The 25150-nt window shown below is 34.3% G+C and overlaps 1 protein-coding gene across 4 annotated transcripts in view; it reads right to left on the bottom strand.

The window, feature by feature from the left end:
• Positions 1–25150, bottom strand: part of ANKHD1 (ankyrin repeat and KH domain containing 1) — a 130362-nt gene that overhangs the window by 43703 nt on the left and 61509 nt on the right. For 2 of the 4 annotated variants that reach the window (XM_042985309.1, XM_042985307.1), the window contains exons 10-13: positions 24202–24311; positions 4738–4825; positions 1547–1674; positions 1203–1346 (exon numbers count right to left, since the gene is read on the bottom strand). In XM_042985309.1, the coding sequence (XP_042841243.1) occupies positions 1203–1346; positions 1547–1674; positions 4738–4825; positions 24202–24311 (470 nt within the window). Of the gene's footprint in view, positions 1–1202; positions 1347–1546; positions 1675–4737; positions 4826–13722; positions 13948–24201; positions 24312–25150 lie in introns of those variants that run through there. The other 2 variants (XM_042985305.1, XM_042985310.1) reach the window with 2 other exon arrangements.

The following is a 25150-nucleotide window of genomic DNA, read 5'->3' as shown; positions in this document are numbered from 1 at the left end:
CCACCAAATGCATTTTTTTGTTTCTTAAAAAAAAAAAAAAAAAAAAAAAAAGAAAGCAAGCCTCACCAAAGAATAATTTCTGAGAATAGTGAATAGTGAATTGGACAAGCTCCGGCAATCTATAAGCAGGGAATGATTTAAGCTAAACAGAATTAGTATTACTCTCTTGTTAGAGAGAAAGCCTTGTTGGGGCCTTGTTGGTTCCGATTATACTTAAGAGTACAAGTCACATATTAACTGGCCAATTTACCCTTGTTCAAATTCTGTATGGGTCAAAAAAAAGAAAAGCCAACATAGTCGCCAAATTGTGGTATTTTAGCAGTTCTCAGGGTAACATTGTGGAAAAAAACTTAAGATTTCACTGAACTTTGTGTACTTAGTATACTCTACAGTCTCTCCATATTTTTAGGTAGGCTTATAAATTACTTTAATGAATTTCTGATGCATATATCCTAGTTAACTATACCCTGGTTGACAAAAGTAGCTATCTCTACAATAATTAATACTGTATTGGGAGGTACTCAGGAAGAAGTTATCTCTTGGTTCAAGATTATGCTTAAGGTATTTATTAAAAACAACCCTGCAGTATGATGACAACTTGGAAAGTTTGTATTTATATTTGGTATTAAGTGTTTTGTAAAAAGGATTTTTTTTTCAGTGAGTAAGATAATAAGAAATTTTCATGTACTTTTGAAGAAAATAAGCCTTAAAGATTTGGGATCATGTTTATCTCAATAAGTAACAGAAAAGAAAAACAAATCCATTTTGCTTAAAACTAATTTTATTTTGGGGTGCCTGGGTGACTCAATCAGTTGAGAGTCCAGCTCTTGATTTTGGCTCAGGTCATGTTACCAGGGTTATGGGATCAAGCCTCACATCAGGTTCCTTACTGGCGTGAAACCTGCCTAAGATTCTCTCTCTCCCTCTGTCCCTCTCCCCAGCTCACATTATTTTTCTAAAATTAAAAAAAAAAAAAAAAATTGTTTTAAACTTAATTTTATTTATTTATTTATTTAATTTTTAAGTTTATTTATTTAAGTAATCTCTATACCCAACGTGGGGCTTGAACTCACGACCCTGAGATCAAGAGTTGTGTGCTCTTCTGACCAAGCCAGCCAGGCACCCCTAAAATTAATTTTAAACAAAAACTCCCAATCGATTTGAAGAACCTATATTTATAAATCAACTCTGTTTTACTTTACCTGAGATTGATCTTGAGAAGGTGAGGTGAGCTGAGACACATCTGTAGTAGGAACTGACAGAACATTGTTCGGATAATCCAACAGATAAGAAACAACATTTGTATGGCCACCTTTTGCAGCTTCAATGAGCATTGTAGAGCCATCCTGAGAAAAATTGATGCTATTAATTAATTATCTGCAAATTTCTGCTTATGACTGCTATAGACATTTAGTTTCTTGGCAACCTGCCTACAACCAACATTCATTTATAAACAGTAATGAATATTAAGCACCGAGATGAGGCAAGCATAGTTTCATTATCTCTTAATAAAAACTATTTATTTACTTATTTTTAAGTAGAATACCTTGAGTCGATGAGTAGGGTCAGCTCCATGAGCCAAGAGTAGCTCAACAACTGCCAGATGACCTCCTGCACAAGCCAGTGACACTACCGTATGGTCATTATTGGCTGTAGCCCTATTCACATTGGCACCTTCAAAGAAACATCAACAGCAAAATTAGAGAAAGCTGGAATCAAGTCAAGTTTGCAGATAATAATATCACTTTAGAGTTTTTTTGAAGTATGACATAAATTAAAAAAAAAAGCAAACAAATCCTAAGTGTACAGTTGAAAATTTTTTACAAAGTGAACACACCTGTGTAACCAGCACCCAGATAAAGAAACAGAACACTATCCACATACCAGAAGTCCCACACCTTGTGCCCTCTTTGTCACTACCCACCCTTCCAATGGTACTACTATCCTGACTGCCAAACTGGTATTAGTTTTTGAACTTTATATGAATGAAATCATACAGTATACTCTTTTGTGTCTGGCTTCTTTTGCCCAATTTAATTAATTTTCTTTTTTTTTTTTTAATTTATTTATTTTTGAGACAGAGAGAGACAGAGCATGAACAGGGGAGGGGCAGAGAGAGAGGGAGACACAGAATCGGAAGCAGGCTCCAGGCTCTGAGCCATCAGCCCAGAGCCTGACGCGGGGCTCGAACTCACGGACCGTGAGATCGTGACCTGAGCTGAAGTCGGACGCTCAACCGACTGAGCCACCCAGGCGCCCCTGCCCAATTTAATATTTGTGAGATTCATCCACAATGTTGCACGTAGCTGTAGTTCGTTCATTCAATATCACTTTTAAAATGGAAAATCTAGAAGACTAAGATTAATAAATATATACAGGTTAATGAAAGCCTCAAATAATATTATATGTCACTCTTAAAATGTTTCAAAGACACTAAGAGATATATAATTCTTCATATTGTATAATTTAAGAGTCAGAGGGACCTGGATATGGAGAGAAGACAATATCCAAAAATGTTATCTGAAAGGCTATTTAGTAAGTTGTTCAGAAGCGTTGTTCAACACGACCTGAACAAAGTCTAAATGCAAAATCTTTTCTTAGACACAGAATCTGAAGCGGGCTCCAGGCTCTGAGCTGTCAGCACAGAGCCTGACACGGGGCTCGGACTCACGAACCGTGAGATCATGACCTGAGCCAAAGTCGGACACTTAACCGACTGAGCCACTCAGGCGCCCCACTGCTATAATTAATTTATTTAATTTTCAGAAATATCCAGTTGAACCTAATCCTAACTCACATAAAAGTACCTTTTGGGAAGGGCAAGACACACCAATAAACATTCTTACATTAGCAACATGAAATTAGTTTTAAGGTTGTTAATAATAATAAATTTAGATGGTAGGATTGGTTAGCAGCTACTATAGCCAAGGAAGGCTATAATCAATGTGTTCCTCCTCCTGACAAGCCTAATTACATGCTTAGCAGAGTTGTCACAGGGTATGATTAGATAACTTCCTTAGTAAAGGCGCATGCGAGAATTCCAAAGGTTACCCATTTGTTTATTATTACTTCAGTATGTTTGAGGTAAATTGCTTTTACAGACTATGTTATAACATTGTGTAAAGATATGCTTTATTTGATAACAAAAATGTGACATTAAGAAAATAAACCTAGGGGAGCCTGGGTGGCTCAGTCAGTTAAGCAACTGACTTCAGCTTAGGTCATGCTCTTGAAGTTCACGAGTTCTAGCCCCACATTGGGCTCTGTGCTGACAGCTCAGACCTTGAAGCCTGCTTCGGATTCTGTGTCTCCCTTTCTGCCCCTCCCCAGCTCGTGCTCTGTCTCTCTTTCTCTCTTTCTCAGAAGTAAATAAACATTAAAAACATTTTTTTAAATAAAAAGAAAAGATGGGGCGCCTGGGTGGCTCAGTCAGTTAAGCATCCGACTTCGGCTCAGGTCATGATCTCACGGTTTATAGGTTCGAGCCCTGCATCGGGCTGTGTGCTGACAGCTCAGAGACTGGAGCCTGCTTCGGATTCTGTGTCTCCCTCTCTCTCTGCCCATCTCCCGCTTGTGCTCTGTCTCTTTCTGTCTCTCAAAAATAAATAAATGTAAAAAAAATTTTTTTTAATAAATAAAAAGAAACCTAGTTGTATCCAATTAAAGAAGAAAAGTATATTTAAAATGATAAAATTTTATACTGCTTTCTAAATAACACAAAATGTCCCACGTTTTGCTGGAATGTAGATATCAAATTTTTATTTTTATCTAAAGTTTTTATTTCACAAAACATAACATCACCTGAGCAGAAAGACCTTCCTTGCATTTTAGCATCCTACCCCAGGATCTTTCATCAGATGCCAGAGTACCTCTAACACTATACACAGAGGCTGAACCAAATGAAATTGCTGATATTACCGTTTTTGATATATAAAACGACAGTTTTACATGGTTCAACCTAACATGGCTTTAGCAGTGTTTCACTTTTTCATAATAAACAGTCTTGAACTACCTTTTCACTCATCATTTGAACTTCTTTGCTAGAATATATTTTAATAATATAATTTCTAGAGGAATATAAAATTAATAAAGAACAGCTTTGCATACTTGGTTAATTCAAGTGTATGGTAAACAATAGTAGTGGACTTTCTTCCACCCCTCCCCACCCAACCTTCCAGCAAAACTTCCTTATCATTAAGTGGTGAACAATACTCTACTAAATATAGCTGGATATTTTATATTTGGCTTTTCCAACTGTTGGGAGCAATAATATGCTACTTGGTTGATGAACTTCAAACTCAAAACTAATAAAGAAAAATCCCATTAAGTACCTCATGAACTCTACACTTACTAAATAAAAAACAGCAAGAAAAGGTGATGATACGAGGTTCCTGCTTGGCTCAGTGGGTTAAGCGTCCGGCTCTTGATTTCGGCTCAGGTCATGATCTCACAGTTGTGGGTTCAAGCCCCGCACCAGGCTCTGCACTGACAGCGCGGAGCTTGCTTGGGTTTCTCTCTCTCTCCCTCTCTCTCTCTGCCCCTCCCCACTTGTGCACTCTCTCTCTCAAAAAATAAACTTAAAAAAGTATTTTCTAAAAAGACTAGAATACAATACTTGTACTGTAGGAAAAGTCGCTTTCACATAAATAAAAATAGATAAATAAACAAACAAGCAGTTAAGGATTTTTTTCCCCAGAAATCACAGCTTCTACAGATGATGACTTATATTTTCCTTACCTTTGCTAATAAGAAACTGCACAGTGCACAAATGACCAGCTCTTGCAGCTTTCATCAAAGGTGTTCTTCCACCTTCAGATTCATGTTCCTATTAAAGAAACAAAAAATAATCCATCAGTGCCAATTCATTAACCATCCATTTTAAACACTTAGTACAAATGACATGATAAATAAGAGATTTAATACTTACTCAATGTAGCCACTTATACTACCCATTTCAATTCCTACAAAATGTAGGATTAATTTCAGTCCACACTAGATGGTGTAACTTTTTTAAGGGCAAGTTCAGTTTTGCATACCAAACAGCATTTAAAGATAATACTTATGTTCAGTTTGATCCTCAAAGAGAAATAGCTGCATTTTTCTAAGCATAAGGCTAAAAAGATGTTTTCCTAACTATTCATATGAATTATGAAAAAGGAACCTTAGTCATACAGGTGAGCAGGAAGATTGGATCCTAACAGATTAGAAACCAATAAGAACTCTATCAAAGGGCAGAAACCAGTCCCTATAGTAAAACACTATGGTATTTCAAGAAAAAAGGGAAAAGAAAAATATACCAATGAGCAGACATTTTTTTAGAAATTAAATATGTAAGTAGTGAAAGGCAAAAACAACAGTTTTATAATAGCAGAAAGATTGCTGTTCCTTTTAGGAAGTTTGCCAGCAAGAGAAGTGAACGATAAAACAGCTTCCAACCATCCAAATATCAAATGCCACTAAAAGGAGCTTGTTATATTATGTAGTAAGTAGTCCTGTTGGAAGAACTGTAAACTCTTACTATATTCATCTCAGTATGAAAATGTAGCTAATAAACTGCTTCCATGAAAAGTTCACTCACCTATCCCCTCTTTCATTATCTATGCAAGCATTAACTTCTGTTGTTCTGGTCCTCTTTTGCTACTAAGAAAAACTTGATAAATAACAGTAATTAACTCAAGCTTTACTTCAGCTCTATTCTAGTTAACTCAGAACCCTTTAGCTACCACACAGTCAACTTAAAAATAGTGTGCTCTGGAGCGCCTTAGGTGGTTCATTCGGTTAAACATCCAATCCAATTCTTGATTTCAGTGCAGGTCATGATCTCACACTTGTGAGATGAAGCCCCTCTTCGGGCTCTGTGCTGAGCATGGAGCCAGCTTGGGATTCTCTCTCTACCTCTGTCTCTGCCCCTCCCCTACTCGCATGTGCACACATGCTCTCTCTCTCAAAATAAATGAACCAAAAAACTTAGTGTGCTTTGCCAATAGGATGCAACTTAGTCAGTTTATATAACTATACCTAATCTACAACATGGGCAAACTAACAATGAGAAATAAGTAATTGTCAACCTAATGGAAACTTCAAACTGGTCTGCAGTGATGGGAATTACAGTCTAAAAGAGATTTTAATATTTTTATCTTGATAGTGTAGAATCTCTCAGCCTCTTATAAAAATTAATGTTTTGACTTCTTGATTGTCATGTACAGATAAACCCATTTTAAGTTGAAAATATCTTAAATTGAAAATGCACTTAGGGGCTCCTGGGTGGCTCAGTTGGTTAAGCATCTGACTTCGGCTCAGTTCATGATCTCACAGTTTGTGAGTTCGAGTCCCGCATCGGATGAGCACGAGCCCTGTATCGGGTGAGCACGAGCCCCGCTTTGGGTGAGCCCTGCTTCTCTCTCTCTCTCTCTGCCCCTTGTGAGATTCTCTCTCTGCCACTCACTCACTTGCGTCCTCTAAATAAATAAATAAATAAATAAATAAATAAATAAATAAATAAGAAAATGCATTTAACACACCTAACCTATTAAACATTATAGCTTAGCTAAGCCTACCTTAAACATGCTCAGAACATTTGTGTTAGCCCACAGTTGGAAAAAATCACCAAGAACAAAGCCTTCTTCATCATAAAGTACTTAATATCTCATGCAACTTATTGAATACTGTACTGAAAGTGAAAATGATTCTATGCATAGAACAGAATGGTTGTGAGTGCATTGGTTGTTTATCCCTGAGATCCTTGACACCACGTGGCTCACTGGAGCTGCTGCTCACTGCTGCTTCCCAGCATTATAAGAGTATCTTAACAAATAATGCCAGCCCAGAAATAGGTCAAAATTCAAAATTCGAATGCTTTCTACTGAATGCATACTGCTTATTGCATATTGCAATATTGCAATTGCATATTGCTTTTGCATCATTGTAAAGTCGAAAAATCCCAGGTGAACCATTATAAATCGGGGACCATCTGTATGGACGTAGCTATATGAACTGCTCCTTCATCTTTCAATCATATATTAGTTTGTATAACTATTTGGCTAACACGTCTCTGCCACTAAACTGTAAGCTCCATGAGCATAGTAATCACATCCATTTTTGCTTACCATTATATACCTAATGTCTAAAACAATGACGTGTTTCAATAAGGTTTACCAAGAAGGAACCTAAGTGTAACTGACCTCTCAAATCTTCCCTTTCATAGTACTGAGGTTTGAAGTTTTAATTTTCTACTAGGTAAATAAGAGAAAGAAAAGTTAATTTGACAAGAAATTAAGAGTAGTAGCTAAACTCAGAGTAAGACATTCATTATCTGCATTTGATAATACACTGTTATTAGAACATGGGTGGGCAATAATAACATCACTTTTCCTTTTTTTTTTTTCTTTCTTATCTCTTAAGCCTAGCAATGACACCCATCAGCATAACAAGGTCCTGTGAATAATGGCAAAGACAAAAGATTTTGAAAGCCCTCCTTTAAAATAAACTTTTAAAATAACTGTTAGGTCTGCATATATCAAACATTACTACAGCTGTTAAAGGATAAGAAATCACAAAAGTACAGTCCCAAGATCCTCACCCCAAGTCAAATTCCAAAATTCAACATACTAACCAAATTTCTGAAATGAAAGGTGTGAAAAGATGCCTGTTGTATTTTTCTCCCTATAAATATATATACATGCACTTTTTGGTTTTGAGAAACATTATTATGTTTGAGAAAATGGTTGATAAAACAATGCCCCAGCTTTATAATGCATTATAATATTTCACATCTAAAATCAATACTGTAAATCCCACAACATATATCATTTGTCCCAAAATATCTGACCATTAAATCTTTCTTTTAAAATAGGAATGGGGCAGGGAGCACCTCAGTGGCTCAATTGGTTAAGCATCCGATTCTTGATTTCAGCTTAGGTCATGATCTCAGAGTTTGAGAGTTCTAGCCCCCCATTGGGCTGTGTGCTGACGGTGGGGAGCATGCCTTGGGTTCTCTCTCTCTGTCACTACCCTACTCATGCCCTCTCTCAAAATAAACTTAAAATAATAATAATAAAAATAGAATAGGAATCGGGGTATCTGGGTAGCTCAGTCGGTTAAGCATCCTACTCTTGATTTTGGCTCAAGTCATGTTCTCCGTTTCCTGTGTGGGCTCTGTGCTGACAGCATGGAGCCTACTTGAAATTCTCCCTCTTTCTCTGCCCCTCCGCCACTCACACTCTGCTTCTCTCAAAATAAATAAACTTAAAAAAAGTCTTTGCCCCCCTCCAAAATAGGAATCAAATTAATATATACTACTTACTTATGAATGTTGGGTTTGTTAGCACAGCCAATATTTGTTCAAGATCAATCAAACTTTAACATATAAATTATGATATTTTTCCTTCATAAACACAGAAAATTATTTTCCAAGGTTATAAACTTAATATTGACATTGTAATATTGCTTCTTTCTCTGTTTTGGGGAATAGCTAGAATAATAAAGAGTTCATTTGTTCCTTGAACATTTGGTAAAACTCACCTATAAATCCATCTGGCTTCTTACCTTCATTGGATTAGATTTTAAACTACTGAATTCAATGTGTAACACTTACTGTTCTATTGAGGTTTCCTGTTCATGAGTCAATTTTGATAATTTACATATTCACAGAAAAAAATCAGTACTTATGTCAGCATTCAAACTTATTCACGTTCATATGACTGACTGCCTTACACATTTTAAAGATCTCTAATGTATCATATAGTTATAACTACCTTTAAATTTCTATCATTTACCTGTGCCTTTCCCCCTTTAAAAAAAAATAGTCTGCCTTATTTTGTCTATTTCAGTAGTTGTGTTTTGTTGTTAAATCAACTTTTAATTTTGCTTTTTTCCCCTATTTTTCCTTTTTTATCCCTATTTTTTGTTGTTTTCTATTCTATAAATTTTGCTTTTATCTTTATTCCTTTCTTGTTTATCCTGCTGTTTTTTTATTAGCCTCATTTACTTTCATTTTATATAATATAAAAAATTATCTTCTAAGGACCACTTTAGCTGTATCCTCTTACCTAAGTTTTGATGTGTAGTTTTTGTGATAACTTCTTTGTAATTTTTACTATGATTATAACTGTGATTGTCTCTAACCCATGCACTATGTAAAAGTATCTTTCTTCATTTTACAGGTGTATGGGATTTTAAAAAAAATTTTATTGTTGATTTGTAATTTTAAAGCAATAGAGACCAAAGAAATGTAGCCCATATGACTAGTAAGTTTGTTTTAAAGACTTTTTGTGGCATAAAACATGGACAATTTTTATATGTGTTCCATGTGTTGTTAAAGAATATATATAGCATATATAGTGGAAACAATGTTAGCTCTATTTACAAGACCAAATTTGGGGCACCTGGGTGGCTCAGTCAGTTGAGTGTTTGAGTCTTGGTTTGGCTCAGGTTATGATCCCAGGGTCATGAGATCGAGCCCCATGTCAGGCTCTACACTGAGTGTGGAGCCTACTTAAAATTCTCTCTCTCTCCCTCTCTCTCTCTCCAGCTGCTCCTCTTCCACCCTCTCTCGCACTCTAATTAAAAAAAAAAAAAAAAACTATTAAAAAAAAGAAAATTTGAGTTTTCTATTCTTAACAATTGTTTTGTCTATTTGATCAGTTTCATACAGAAGTGTATGGAAAAATCCTATCACCACAAATGTAGACCTATTTTTCTTGTAACTTTGTAATTTTCTATTTTACTTAGAAGATCGTTAGTTACTGATTAGTAACTGATTGTTATGATCAGTTGGGACCATTTATCTCTAAAAATGCTTTTTACTTAAAATTCTACTTCATCTGGTATTAATACTGCCTTAATACTTTTTCCATCACTTTGTCTACCTTTCTCTATCACTGTCTTTAGATTTATCCCCCGAAAACAGAATTTGCTAATTTTGGTATTATTCATCTAATTCAAAATCTCTGCCTTTAACAGCTGTGTCCAATAGGTTTATGTTTGTTCTGATTACTGATATTAAAAAAAAAAAAAAAGTGAAGTTTTCCAGTACCTGATCCTCTTCTCTTGAACAACACAGGGGCTCTAGTGTGGCCTTTCCACCTTCTAACACATCCTTCTGAATTTCATGCTATTGCTGCCTAGAATTTTAGTATTACTTTGGTTTTAAGCATAAAAATTTGGGTTTTGTATTTATAAATTTTTATTTATAATATGTTTCACTAATTTCTTTGCTTACCGTAGCTTCTTGCATCCCACGCCTTCCTTCCAGGATGTATTTCTCTCCTTATTGATGTACATATCTTTTAGTAGTTCTTTTGGCAAGGATCTGAGGTGATAAGCTCTTTTATTCTTTGTAGATCTTAAAATAAGCTTATTTTTCCTTCTCTGGAATAGTGGCTGAATACAGAACTCTATTTTTTTTTTCTTGGTATGTGGAGGATATTACTTCCCATTGTCTTCTGTGATTATTACTGTTGATGAGAGTCTGCTGTCAAAGTTTGATCGTTGTTCCTTTGAAGTAAAGCATTTTTTTTCCTCTAGTAGCTTTTAAGATACTGTTCTTTATCTTTCAAATTCTACAGCTTCATTTGTTCTGCTTAGTGATTAATTTTTCAACCAAGGATTCATGTCTAACTTCAATTCCAGAAGATTCTCTACCATTAGCTCTTCAAACATTGCCTCTGCTTTGTTTGCATCTCTGTCCTCTCATTCAGGAACTTCAAAGAGATGTGTGGTAGAGCGTCTCAATCTACCCTTTCTCTCAGTTTCTCTTTCATATTTCCCATTTCTTTATCTTTATGCTATATCGTGTTATTTCTTGTTTTGTCATCTGATTCACTCATTTTTTTTATTCAGCATGTCCAATATACTACGTAACATATGTTGAATTTTTATTTCCACAACTTTCTCCCCAAAGTTTAAATTTTTTATTTCATACCCGTCTGTTAATTCATAATTACTGGCTTTCATTTCATTTTCTCACATTGTTTTATGGCTATTGGTTATAGCTTAAAATAAGCATGTTTAAAGTCTTTTCTTTCAGTTGCCTGGGCTTGTATTCTGCTGCTTTGCTAACTTTTTGTTTGTTTGCATTTTGACTATCTTTTGATGTAGATTTGGTCTTGAACGTCATAATTTTTTTGTTTGAAAAGCTCATTTTGCATGGGAGTTGTTTATTTCCATCCATAGGTTTATCCCTTCTCATCAGATGGTTTGAAACTTGCCTGAATCTGGTCCTTAAAGTCCATTTCAAAAGTAGATATTTCATTGGCAACTTAAATTTCCAGTCTTATGGAGTAATTTCAGTTCCGCTCACTAAATCAAAAACCAGTGGCCTCCCAGTTCTTATTTAGAGTGTTATGTTTGCATCTTCATTCTACCAAGAACAAGTAGATAATTTCTAATCGCAACCAATGGCAGTTGCTTGGAGGGTTTATTTTTTTTCCATCTTTGTTCATAGGTAGGGCAATAAGGTCCAGCTCCTTGCTTCAATCTAGCAGAGTAGATCTGCTGGCCTCTCTGTCTATTATGCATTCGGTCCCTATGTCCCTACAGAAAATGACATGCCAGTCCCCAATACCTCCCACTCCGTTTTGTTTTGGTTTTTTTACTCTTAATTCTCCTTGGGCCTACAGCTTCAGCTGTGGGGCCATGATCCATTTCTAGTCCAGACTCCAGACTTTTAAAATCTTGTCTCTAATACAGCTACATATTTTTAGTCTAATATAGCTCCCATATTTTACTTGTATCTATGGACTTGAAAATGACAGAGAGCAGAGAGGTTTCAAAACAGACCAACACTGACTTTACCTTCTTGACTGGAAGTCATTTGTACCTATATTTAAACAAGCTTGAAATAGCTGAAAAGGACTCATTAAACACACAATAACCTAGACAGAGAGAACTTGGCCTTTAAAAAAATGTATTAGGAGTTTTGTGTATTTCACAAATAGTTTTAGACCAAGAAAAAAATAGGTAAAAGTTTTCCAGCTTTCAACAGTTAAACTAAAAAAATATGTATACGTTATTCTTTAATAAAAAGCTAATAGTTAAAAAGTGGGAGGTCATATTTAAAGTTAATTAAGGTAGCTAATCACTCATGGTTGAAATATACTGATAAATGAATAATTAGAACTGATAAGTCCCCTAAAATCTTATCCGTGAAAAATACACTGCAAAGTTCTGGTTCTGATGAATAAGCACTAGGAGAAAAAAGGCGTAGTTGTTGTTTTTTTTTTTTTTTCCCATTTGGGCTTAGATAACAAAATTTAATTGAAAACAAACTTTATTATTTTTGTAAATAAGTGATTTCCTTTAAACTCACAGCCATATCCAAGGTATACATCTAAGGATTGTAACTATATCACAGAGGCAGCACTTCTTGGAGTTGGAGGAGGACATTGTCAAGGGAAGGACCAGAATCACAGGGAAGTAAAGGAGACTGTTTTATACCATATATGTACTACAGGATTCTGATGGACTTCCCCGGGGGGTATGTTCTTTCAATCCACCACTGTTATTTTAATTATTACCTGAGTGATGTGCTGTTACTGATCTTATTCATATCCCTCAGGAGAACATGAAATGCAAAAAAGATTGTGACACTAGTCTAGGGCTTGTGTTTAGCTCAGTCTCTAAAAATCACAAATAACAAAGAGAAAAACCAAACTTCTCAGTTTGGATGGAGGAAGAAGGATGGATTATAAAGCCAAGATGGAAAAGGAACAGAACTCAGCAGTGATACAGAATAATCTATGGACTCTAGCAATGTCTCAAAGTGTGGAATATGGAAAACTTGTCATCAGAATCTCCTGGGATATCATTTATAATGCAGATTCCCCATTTCGGATCTGCTAACTTTCAACTTCTAAAAGGGGGGCCACAAACCTCATTTTAAAAAAAGCATCTCAAGTTTTGAGACTTACAGCCAGAGAGAGAGACTTATAATCAGATTTCCTATAATAAATCTAGGGAGAAAGAAATACTTCATCTGAAATAACATTTAGCTTTACATTCTTGATTGGAGCCTAAGATAGTATACAACTAAAGTTCATATTTTCACATAATATTCTGTGAAATATATTTACTTTTTCAAAATAGAATGAATATAACAACTTCGTACTCAATAAGCCAATAATGAAGATGTTTAATAAGCATTGTGACTAAGAGCAGCTTGATACTAGGAAGTTTATTTTAGAAGGTCTAAGCTAATTGTGATACAATCACAATTTATTCTGAATGTTAAAATTAAGCACTGCTCCTTAGTTTAAACAAATCTCTCTGCATTAAAATGGATACTAAATTTGCTTAAAATCATCAGTACAAATCTAACACATTTTCTCAAAAGAAAAGTTTGCTTATGCATTCACCTTCTTAAAAACCAATTTCAGAATGATATTACAGGGGACAATTTTATGAAAATAATTTTAACTTTATAGAAATTAACGGCATGAATAATAGAGTCAATGTTTCACTAAACTAATTTTTTTGTTTGTTTGAGGATTATATAAAAAACAATCTAACATATCTCCCTACATCTATCTGAGTTTTGAATTTTTGATGAAAAAAGTTGAAAGCAAAGGATTTGGTAACTGAGACTTTCCCTCTAGAGTATGTTAAATGTCCCAGTAAGGAAGAATGCAAAAGAAGTATCTGAATAAGAAAATCTATTTTCACCTAAGATTTCTTAGGAATACCACATAAAAAGAATACTAAGGAAGCAAACTACTAGTAACATAAAACTCTTTTTATTGGAACTTCATAATCTTTTTCAATTGAAGAGGATTTCTTTTGTCACCCAGCAAGGTCCTGGAACTTCTTGGCTGGAATTCAGATATCCAGAGTTCTGGTTACCTATAACATCTATTCTTTATGTAGTAGCTTACAAGCATCAAAGGCCTCCCTCACCTGATGCTTGGCCGGATCTATGCCCTCCAAAATAGTCTTCATGTCCTCCTGCTTGTCCTGTGAAAGGAAAAAGAAGAACTCACGGATCTTATTCCAAAAATGAAAATCACATTTGGCCATGAAGACCTTGTGACTGGTATTTCAGGTGCTGGGTTTTGTAAACTCAGGATCTTCAACTAAAAGGAGTCTCATCTATAGAGACCATAATCTCAGAAGCCGACTATGATTTTATTTTAAGGGTATGATGTGGTTCTCTACAAAATAACTTTAATATAAACTTTAACACATGCAGATATAATTCTGCTGAATTTCTTGAACTCGTGCCTTTGTCCTCAAATACAACTAGAGCCACAGAATCAACAGCAGTGTCTTAGTACCTAACCAAGGAGAATAATTAAATCAAATGATTTGGGAATATCAAAAGTTGGGAGAAAAAGTAAGGAAAATACTAGAAGATGATTAAATAGTTATATAGCTTTCTCTCCAATTATAAATGCACTTGGTGCTCACACTTTTCAACTAAAACAGGAACCTCCAAAGGACTTGAGAGATGGAACAGACCTATTTTCTCTCGATCTAGACTCATGACAGAGAGAAAGTACTTGAAGGTAAGACAGAGATACAATAGAAGAAAGTGTAATAAGCCTTGCAGTCAACAACCAGGGTTAACTAAGTCTCCAAATAAAAGAAACATGGCCTAAAGGAAGCTTTACTTCTTAAGTCACCTCTGCCTCTTACTTGGGTGGTAGGCTTACCTAAGGGGATGTGTGCTCCTATGGTAGAGATGTGGTGAGAAAGTATGCTGAGACAACTACAGGACTTGAAGAAGCTGACTCTTAAGGCTCACTTTCTCTCCCTCCCCCACTGTCATATGATTTTCAACAAATAGCAAGCCTCACTCAAATATAAATAATAAGTACAAAGTATCCAACAGAGAACCTATTGAGAAATTCTCACAAAAATGCAAACAATAAAATTTCAGCCAAATATTCCCTATACTTCCAAATAAAGAGAACCTGAACTCTTAAAAAACTTGAACAAAATGATACAGCAGCAAGAGATTTAAAAGTAATAATGAAATAATGAAACCATGAAAACCACATAGAAGCACAAGAAAAAAAGTGACCCGGAGGATGGGCTTAAGAAAGAAACAACGCAAAAGAAAAGAAGAAAGAAATGAATTGGCCACAAAGATAATAAGAACAAGAAAGATCCATTATACAAATAATAAATATCCCAGAAGAAAACAGAATAGAAAAAGGAGCATAGAAGGATATAACAGAAGAAAACTGAAGGAGGGGGAAGAGGGGAAGACCTGAGGGAATGACCCAAAATCTTCAGACAGAAAGCACTCACTAATTTCCAGGAAAAAACTATTATAAAGTAATAAACAGCAAGACATATTCTGATGAAGTCACAGAGGTTTAAAAGTATAATGAAAGACTCTTATGATAATCCAGGCAGAAAAAGAAAGTTTACTTACATATAATAGGGAATATTCTAGCAAGCTTTGGAAATATTCAGTACCAGAAGAGAGAATAGAGGCTTAAAATTTTGAGGAGAAAAAAGAAGCAATTCAATAATTTGCTATATGGCTACATTCATTTATAAATACAACATACAGTAGTCTTAAAAATGCAAGTACCTGTAAACTCCTTTTTTGAGGGGGAAGAGAGTAATTTCAAATCAAAGTACCAGTATCAGCTAGCCAAAAGGTGAGTCAAGATTAGGAACTCAGGAATTAAGAAGCTACATGCTATGAAAAAGTAGTAAGGTAAACACTAAATCCTCTAAACATACAGTTAAAGTTAAACAACTATGAGAAACTGGGTCATAAATTGGATTGTAAATATAAATGTTATAAAACTATGACAATGCAAAAATAAAATAACTCATGCAAATCCTATGGTAGAAGATACATTATTTTCCTCTTTTAGAATGGAGTCAAGTGGTGCCTGGGTGGCTCAGTCAGTTAAGCATCTGACTCTTGATTTCAGCTCAGGTCATGATTTCACAGCTCACGAGTTCAAGCCCCAAGTCAGGCTCCGTGCTGATAGCATGGGATTCTCTCTCCCTCTCTCTCTGCACCTGCCCCGATCTCTCTCTCTCTCTCTCTCTCTCTCTCTCTCTCTCTCTCTCAAAATAAATACATAAACTTAAAAAAAAAAAGAAAAATGGAGTCAATATTGTCTGAATATTTGATTTTTAAAAAAAATCATTTTGTTAAAGAAATTAACAAACTATTTCAAAATTTGCATTTGTAAATGATGTCTGAATAGTTTTTCAGAAAGTAACTTTATACCAGGCTTCAACAGTTCACAAAAGCTTTGGGAGCAATTAATGAGCAGCTCATAGGGCTACTTGGAACACAAAAAGATTTTTTTAGATAAAATAAACATGGGGGTTATGATCAGAGATTAGAAAATTAAACCATCAAGCAAGCAAGCAAGCAAGCAAGAAAGAAAGAAAGAAAGAAAGAAAGAAAAGGGAAGAAGAAAAGAAAAGAAAGGGGAAGGGAAGAAAGGGGAAGGGAAGAAAGGGAGGAAAGGAAGGAAGGAAAGAAGGAAGGAAGAAACAAAGAACTCGAATTCATGTTTATAAGAAATGTGGAGAATAAGATTTCAACTGTTAACAGAAATATAGACTGGTTCAGCAGTTTTTAACAATTTGGCAGCAGCTATCAAAATCTTAGATGTGGACCCTCTGATAACCAGTAATTTCATTTCTAGGGATTTATCCCTATATATACATTCACAAAAGCAGCAAAGATACGTAAATATGTTTAACAGTATTTAGTGTAGCACTACTTACAATAATTAAAAAACTGTAATAACCCAGAAGTTTATGAATAAATACATGGTCGATAAATTATATAGAACACTGGGTATCTGTGAAAAAGAATGAGAAATCTGTAGGAACCACCAGAGAAAAATATTTTAAGAAAAAAGTTACAGAACAGTCTATGTGATAACAAATCTGTTCATATAAAAAAAGACCTATAGCTCACATACGTGGACTCTATATATGCTTGGAGGGTATAGAAATGTCTAGAAGGACACACAACATATTGCTTAAATACAAAAAAAAATTATGAAAGAGGAACTGGTTCACATTTCTATTCATATTTAATATAGGTAACAAATTAATCCTTCAAAACTTTTTCTTTTGACGAACTCCATATCAAATCTCATTTCAAAGAGATTGAGAACTGGAGAGTGTTAACATATCTATGTTCAAAACACTCAGTTTCAACTATTCTAAAAAAAATGCTCGAAAAAGATTCTTTGGCTGGTAAAATACAATCCAAGGAAAGCAAAAAGAGTCAGACAGCCTACTTCATGGTTAGGGATGAAAATTAGTGATAGACCATTATGACATATTCAAAGTGCCGAATTTCCTCATCAGTGCAAAAGGGCTTCAATTTTTATTAATATATTAAAAACCCTTAAAAGCTATGGTCAAAACTACAGAGAAAATCAATGTAATAAAAAACAAGGGTGCATAGGTGGCTCAGTCGGTTAAGCATCGAACTTTGGCTCAGGTCACGATCTCACAGTTCATGACTTCAAGTCCCGCATCAGGCTCTGTCCTGAAAGTTCAGAGCCTGTAGTCTGCTTCTGATTCTGTGTCTTTCTCTCTCTCTGCCTCTCCCCTACTCATGCTCTGTCTTCTCTCTCTCTCTCTCTCTCTCAAAAATAAACATTAAAAAAATTTTTTTTTAATTTATAAAAAAAAAACAAAATTCTATCTCAATAAGGAATTATACAAAGCATTGAACAGTGATGACTATTTCCATCAACATATGTGACTTTTCATCATACACACATAAAATATCTCTGGAAGGATACAGGAAATGAACAGTATTGATTGTCAATGGAAACTAAGTGCCTATGGGACACTTTTATATTTTGTGAATTTTGAACTCTATAAAGAAATCACCTATTTAAAACTAAGAATCAAATTTTTCAATCAATTATAAACTTCAGTTATACAATAATTTAGCCACAATAATGAGGAAAATAACTGATTGGCACAGGAACAACTCCTCCTCAGTACAGCAGAGATATCATAATTAGCAAGGCTGTGTACCTACCACACTTCTTTAGGTTGGTTCTATTTATTTATTTCTTCTAAAACAGATTCATTGTGAGCATAACAAAAAAACCATGTTCTATCTCATGTCCTTGGTATCCTTTCCTTCCATCCCTTATCTTCAAGGTGGCAAATATCTTAAAGTAAAATGGCATTCTAAATCCTTTGTCTCTCATTGAACAATGTCTACGTATACTTGAAAGCCAAAGCTGTAAAAAAGAATCCTATGCAGAGGACATTTTGAAAAGTTTTAAGGTATATAAGATGAGAAGATGTAACACAAGTTTATCTTGCTATTTGAAATAAACGTCAACTGTAAGAAAAAAAGAAAGTATTTATAATTGAATAATTCCAAAGATAACTGGAAAGACTTCTATTCTTGAGCAAATAGCTTACTTAAAACAAAAATCCACGTCAAGGAAACTCTTCCTATTTCTTTAACAGTTTTTAGGATAAAATATTGATAAAAGACTTAGGGTCAAAGAAATAATGATTTATCATTATAATGCCAGATTTTGCTTTATTGGCATAGTCTAAGTTAATTGTGTATTTTAGGGATTAATAACTTTTATCTAGTAAGATAATCTATACAATATGTTATGACAAGTTAAATCTGCTATTAATTAAAATTAACAACAAATATAATGTTGAAGGTAATTCAAGATACATCTAATATATATAAATATTTTAAGAGAGAGAATAATTTATATAACACTTATCACCATTACCAGTGATGGTTTATAATCTTGAAAATTCATTTTCTTTGGGGCATCTGGGTGGCTCAGTTGGTTAAGCTTCAACTTTGGCTTAGGTCATGACCTCACAGTTTGTGGGTTCGAGCCCCACATCAGGCTCCGCACTGATAATGCAGAGACTGTGGAGAATTCTCTCCCTCTCTCTCTCTCTGCTCCTCCCTGGCTTACATGCACATGCACATGCGCCCTCTCTCTTTTACTCTCAAAATAAATAAACTTAAAAAAATTCATTTTCTTTAAGGATTTCATAGCACTTTATACATTCTTGGAGTAACAAACCACTGAAGATCATCTAGTCCATCTAATTCCTCCAAATAGGTAGTTCACTTGCTCTTCAGAAATCACAAAATTAATGTTTATTTATTTTTGAGGGAGAGTGAGTGCAGGGAAAGGGAAGAGAGAGAGGGAGACAGAGGATCTGAAGCAGGCTCTGTGCTAACAGCAGAGGGCCCAATGCAGGGCTCAAACTTACAGCTGTGAGATCACGACCTGAGCCCAAGTCAGCTGCTTACCCAACTGACCCACCCAGGCGCCCCAGAAAATTAGATTTCTTAAGCCAGGTTGTTAAAGATCATCTGGTCTACACCCCTCATAAAAAAAGGAAAAGGAAGAATAGGAGGAGGAGGAGGAGGAGGAGGAGGAAGAGGAAGAGAAACAAAGAAACCTAGAGAATTCAAGTGATTTGCCCAAGGACACCCAGCAGAGCCAAAGAAAGAATATTTACATGACTTGGTACAAGAGTCCAGAAAATAATACTAAATTTCATTTTACAAACGAGAAGATTGAGGCAAGTGTTTGCTTATTGTATCAGTGACTTGATGGCTATAATGAAAACTTACATGCACTCTCTAATGTTCCATAGCATAGTTCTTTTTAAACAACTAAGAGTAGACTTTGTTACTCATTAGACCTCCAGTCAGATACAGGATTATAGGATGCCTTCCATAGGTACTTCTTCCTAGAGTAAGTTCTACTTTTGAATAGCAATGCTGGCCTATAAAATGCTAAGTTGGGTCACTAAATCTCTTTATATGAACATAACTAGAATGTACTTACAGTTCCTATTACCTGTATTAGTTGTTTATTATAGGAAGTACTCCTTGAGTTCAGAACTTACTGATCAGTTATACTACGATATAACTCTTCTAGAAATGAAAGGCCAAGGAGCTGGAGACAAGAAAGAAATACTTATTTACCTGATTTATATATCACTCTTTTTTCCATTCCAAAGTTGGCCTTGGTGGCAAATACACGTGAAGGAAATTCTACAGATGACAATTACAACTTATATCTTACAAATGTGTCCAAGTTTTAATACTGAAATGAACATGTCATGATGAAAAGAAAAAGATTCTATCATCTTCACAAACGGTTTGAAAAACATAAACACCAAATCAAAACACCTCTGACATATTAGCTAACACAAAGTCAAAATTAAAAGCAAGCCAAGAGGAAAAAAAAGAAGCAGAGTTTTATAATCAAATTATACTATTGCATAGTTAACAGTGCAAATTTTCCACCTTAAACATGAAAAGTAATAGTAATGGGAAGACTATGGTAAAACAAATAAAGCCATAAGTGCTTTAGCTGAAGCTGGATAGCTACAGAGATGAGAACAAGTATGAAATACTAAAACTCTGCCTTCTGGTCTAACGACCAGTAGTCGGGGAGAATGGCCTAGAGTAATAATGTAGGATACCAGAGCAGTGTCAAAAAGACTAGAGGAGTTAGTCAATTTCAGTTATTAAATGGTGTTATTAGTAACTTCTGATCAAAGAGTTAGGTAATAAATGTGCCAGGACATGAATAATATAAAAATTTCTTTTCAGAGAAACAAGATTAAGTAGTTTCCAAGGGCAGTTTTTAAAAAAATATTTCTTTTAAATTTTAAGTAATGCTAATGTGTTTTAATATAAACTTTCTTACAATGGGTTTACATCATATACCTGTAATCACATCAAATACTAAACACAAACATGGGCCCAATAAACAAAGATGGTATGCAGAAAAAGAAAACATTGTATATTTCAATATACAATTATTCCCATTACTGTGGTAATAAGAAACCCAAACACCTGGAAGATGTGGATTAGATGATCTGCTCAGAGATCTCTCTACTTCTAGGGTAGTTAAAATGATTCTCCTTGTTAAACAGGAAGAATTTTCAAAAAATTCTGAAATCAATGGATGATTTTTAATTTAATTTTTGATTTTCAAAAAGAACATTTTAAGTGGCCTATGTAAGGATAATAAAAAGTCTAAGTTTTAAATAGATTATTCAAACGTATTCAATTATGAAAAAGCTAGACAAGCTACATACCAATCCACAAATTGATATGGATGAATATGATGAAATATTAAATGTCCTTTTTACCAGAAAGACCCATAAATATTTTTAATTTAAAATATTTTTTTAAACTAGGAAAAGTGATGTTTCAAATAACTAAGTTTCAAATTAGAACATGCACATATTTTGGAGGATCTACCTGAAAATGCTCAAGTATGCCATCAGCTCTGGCTGAGAATGTTTTTAAAGCAGTAAATAAGAAAATTTCTAGATTTCCTTTAACATTAAGCCCTCAATTATATCTACTATACATTTAGAATAAAAAGCCCTAAAACTTTTCAGTTTCATCTCAGGCTACAATATAAGGAAGCCAAATTGTTGCATTAAATTTTTATAAAACCAAAATTAATATGCTAACTGATTCTGGTACAAGATATTTTAATGAACGGGAAACAGTAGCTTTTAAGCTCTTCTTTAAAAACTATAATATCAAAACCTTAAACTGTGGCAAAAGTTAGGCTCCAAAATCTAACAAAGCATAGGGGTTTGTTCAAACTGTGTTCCAAAGGTTGACTTGTATATCTTTATTTAAAACTGAAGGTAAAAATAGTTGCCCCCAAATGAAGGTTCTCAGCCAGCCCCCACACACCAAAATATTCATTTAACTTAAACAACTAGCAAATCTAGGTATCAGGAACACAATTATGGGATGCCAGGAATAGAAGGGGAGTGCAAAGTCTTCCGTCTGCAAGCCAATGGAGGAAATCAGTACAGTCCAAAACACATGCTAGGAGGTGGCAGCAAAGAAGGGAGGACAAGAGAGAAACTACTGCCTTGCAAGGTTCAGCTAGTAAAAATTATCAGTCATTTTCCCTCAGGATTCGCACTGATCTGCCTGCTTCACTCACTTCTTATTTTTGATTATGTCCTGTTTCCCCCACTCTGGCTTATATAGTAAGGCCTGAAATCACAATTTGCTTATAGGTTTTAATTAGCAAATTTACTATACTTTCCCATACTTGCCGCATTTTATATAAAGAACAAGTACTGCTTCTTATTAACCAAGAAAAGAACTGGTATTAACATTAAAATGCCTTTCCACAGACAGCAAAAGCATGGAATGGGCAATATATTTTTAAAGTTAAAATCCATATATGAAATTATTCAAAAGAAAAGAAAGTTATGCACATGTAGGTATTAAATCTTAACAGTATTTATAATAGTGAAAAATGAAAAGCAAGTCAAAAGTTCAATTTAATAAGTGAATATTATGGGTCATTAACTTAACAGAAGAGTTATAGAGACTATGTAGCAATATGGAAAAGATTATGATAGAATGCACAATGGAAAAAAATAGAGAACTATATTACACTATGGTTATAATTACACATAAATATAAATGCAAAGACAGATTGCAAAATAGAAAAATAAAGGTATATTAGAATAACAGTATTACCTTTCTACTTAATTAAGATATATATATATGTTTATCTGAGCCCCTTCTTAATCTTACAGTTTGAATGTACAGGTATGATAAATTCAAATCTTTCTATCTGCTCACTTAATGTAATTGTCCTGAGGAATTCTAATCACACCCTATTTATGTAATTACAGAAGATTATAAAAGTAAAACATTTAAAAATATTTCATACCAGATTTTAACCCAGTTAAAATCCTGTAAATTTTGCTATATATTAGATTCTATTTGACAGTACCTCTTTTTACTATTTAACATTTCCATAATAATTCTCAATAAACAGATTAAGAAAATGACTGCTATAGAAAAATGGAAGGAAGAGAGAATTCAGAGGATAAAAGTATTAAACTTGGCATATAGCTTTTATACTGTATCCTATTTCTTTATTTCAAATGATGAAATGCTTCAATTTCTAATTTTTATGGATGACCCAAAGCAAGTGTAAAAAAGGAAAAAGATATAGAAAGAGGGCAGAATATTAAGATCTACTTAACATATCATTCTGCATAATTTTCAAGCAAAAAAGGTACACCTCTCAGAAATTCTAACAGATGGGGCAGATCCTGATTACTGAGAATGAATACTAGTGTTATCAGTATAATATTTAGTATTAGTAGAAATGAAATAAATAGGACAATCATACTATGCATTTATGTTAACCCATAATTATTTTCCAACAATGTTCTCAGGCATCTATGTGGGAATGTCTATTATTAGAAATGGTTTAAAAGGCAATATTTGCATAGTTTTTCCAAAATAACTTTAATATATAAATCCTCTAAAACACTCATAGCTGTGCATATCACACATAGATTTTTAAGAAATATATAAAGAAATTCAGGGTGTCTGGGTGGCACAGTTGGTTAAGCATCTGACTCTTGATTTCAGCTCACGTCATGATCCCATGATTGGATTCAGGAGATCAAGGCCCACAGTCAAGCTCTGCGCAAATAGCACAGAGCCTATTCGGAATTCTCTCTCCCTCTCTCTCTGCCTCTCCCCAATTGACGCAGACGCATGTGCACACTCGCTCTCAAAATAAATAAACTTAAAAAAAAAAAAAAAGGTAATTCAGGGAGAAACTCTAGAAAGCAGTTTAAAGTACCCTCACAAAATGAAAATTAGTCAAAGCACACATTTCAGGAAGAAGCAGTCATCTTTAAAGTGAAAAAATATGTATAATGTTCCACATTTGCAACAATTATTGCACAAATGAAGTTGCCATCTAATTTGAAATTTTGAAAAACCAAAATAGAAAATACTAAAAGAACAGAAAAGAATAGAATACTATACTAATGTTGTTAGGAAGAGGATAGGAGCTTTGTTTTTATATGTCAAACTAATTAAAGAAACAAAAGAAATCACTCAAAGTGATTTGATAGGTTATTCTATTCTGTAAACATATCGCTGAATTTGTGATATGTCTAATAAAGAGCCGTTTAAAAAGTTCGGGAATGACAAATGAGATTGGAGTAAGTGGAAGAAACCAACTAACAGTTTTACCCAGGAAACAAAATTACCTATTAAAAAACTAAGTACTTTCAAATATATTTAATAAATGCAACAAATAGCAAAACTTTTTTAAAAGTTATTTTCTACAAAGTATGCAAAGTATTGATTTCTTTTACTCGTGTTTTCTAAATGTTAAAAATAGATGTAGCATCAACAGTCACAAAAGAAATTTAAAAATTATATCTTACTAAGTCAGCGCCTGCTTGAAGTAAAACATCTGCAACATCCGTATGTCCATTTTCACAAGCATAGGTTAAGGCTGTGTCTCCTGTTGCTGTTGTAGCATGAACATTAGCACCTAGCAAGCAAAAAAACCAAACGTTTACTTCATAAACTGTAAAATTATATTAAATGGTTAAGTTTTATAATTTCGTGAAATTGATGAATTCAAAATATGAAAATATTAGAAAGTATTTTAAGTATCCTAATTTTCTTTTTTTTTAACGTATTTTTTAATGTTTATTTTTGAGAGAAAGAGAGAGAACAAGCGTGAGAGTGCAGGGGAGGGGCAGAATCTGAAACAGGCTCCAGGCTCAGAGCTGTCAGCACGGAGCCCCATGCAGGTCTCAAACTCACAAGCTGTGAGATCATGACCTGAGCCAAATTCAGAAGCTTAACTGAGCCACCCAGGCGCACCTTAATTTTCTTTTCAATCTGCTTTGTAAAAATGCCTTTAAGCATACAGAAAGGGACTAAATCAAATTATTTTAATATTAGTTTATGTGTTGCTGAAGCACATAAAGCAAATTATTTTAAAACACAGTAATTCCCCTATATGTCCCCAGTAAGATACACTCCAAGTGGAGGGGAGAGGAGAGAAGAGCTGAAAAACCAAAAAATATCAGTTTTCAGAAATCATGTTGGTGGTAGTGTTGGTTTGTACTCTGAAATAGTTCTGTGGATATTATGGTAAAATCAAATGAGCAATCCTTTGGTGAGGAGTGAAATTTTGGCACGGTTGAAAGAAACCAAAGATCGAAGATTGTTGAGGTTAAGTAAAAACTCTATGGTTCTGAACTGCAAGCACTGACATGAACTGTTTAAGAGTTCAATTTATCCGTAAGAAAAATAAATATTTCCTAACTCTGACAAACCAAAAAGTCCTAGAGACAATGACAGACCAAACAGAAACAGTCT

This window comes from Panthera tigris, chromosome A1, assembly GCF_018350195.1.
Source record: "Panthera tigris isolate Pti1 chromosome A1, P.tigris_Pti1_mat1.1, whole genome shotgun sequence".
NCBI lineage: Eukaryota > Metazoa > Chordata > Mammalia > Carnivora > Felidae > Panthera > Panthera tigris.
The sequence above is the reverse complement of the archived record's forward strand: the minus strand, read 5'-3'. Positions and strand labels throughout refer to the sequence as shown.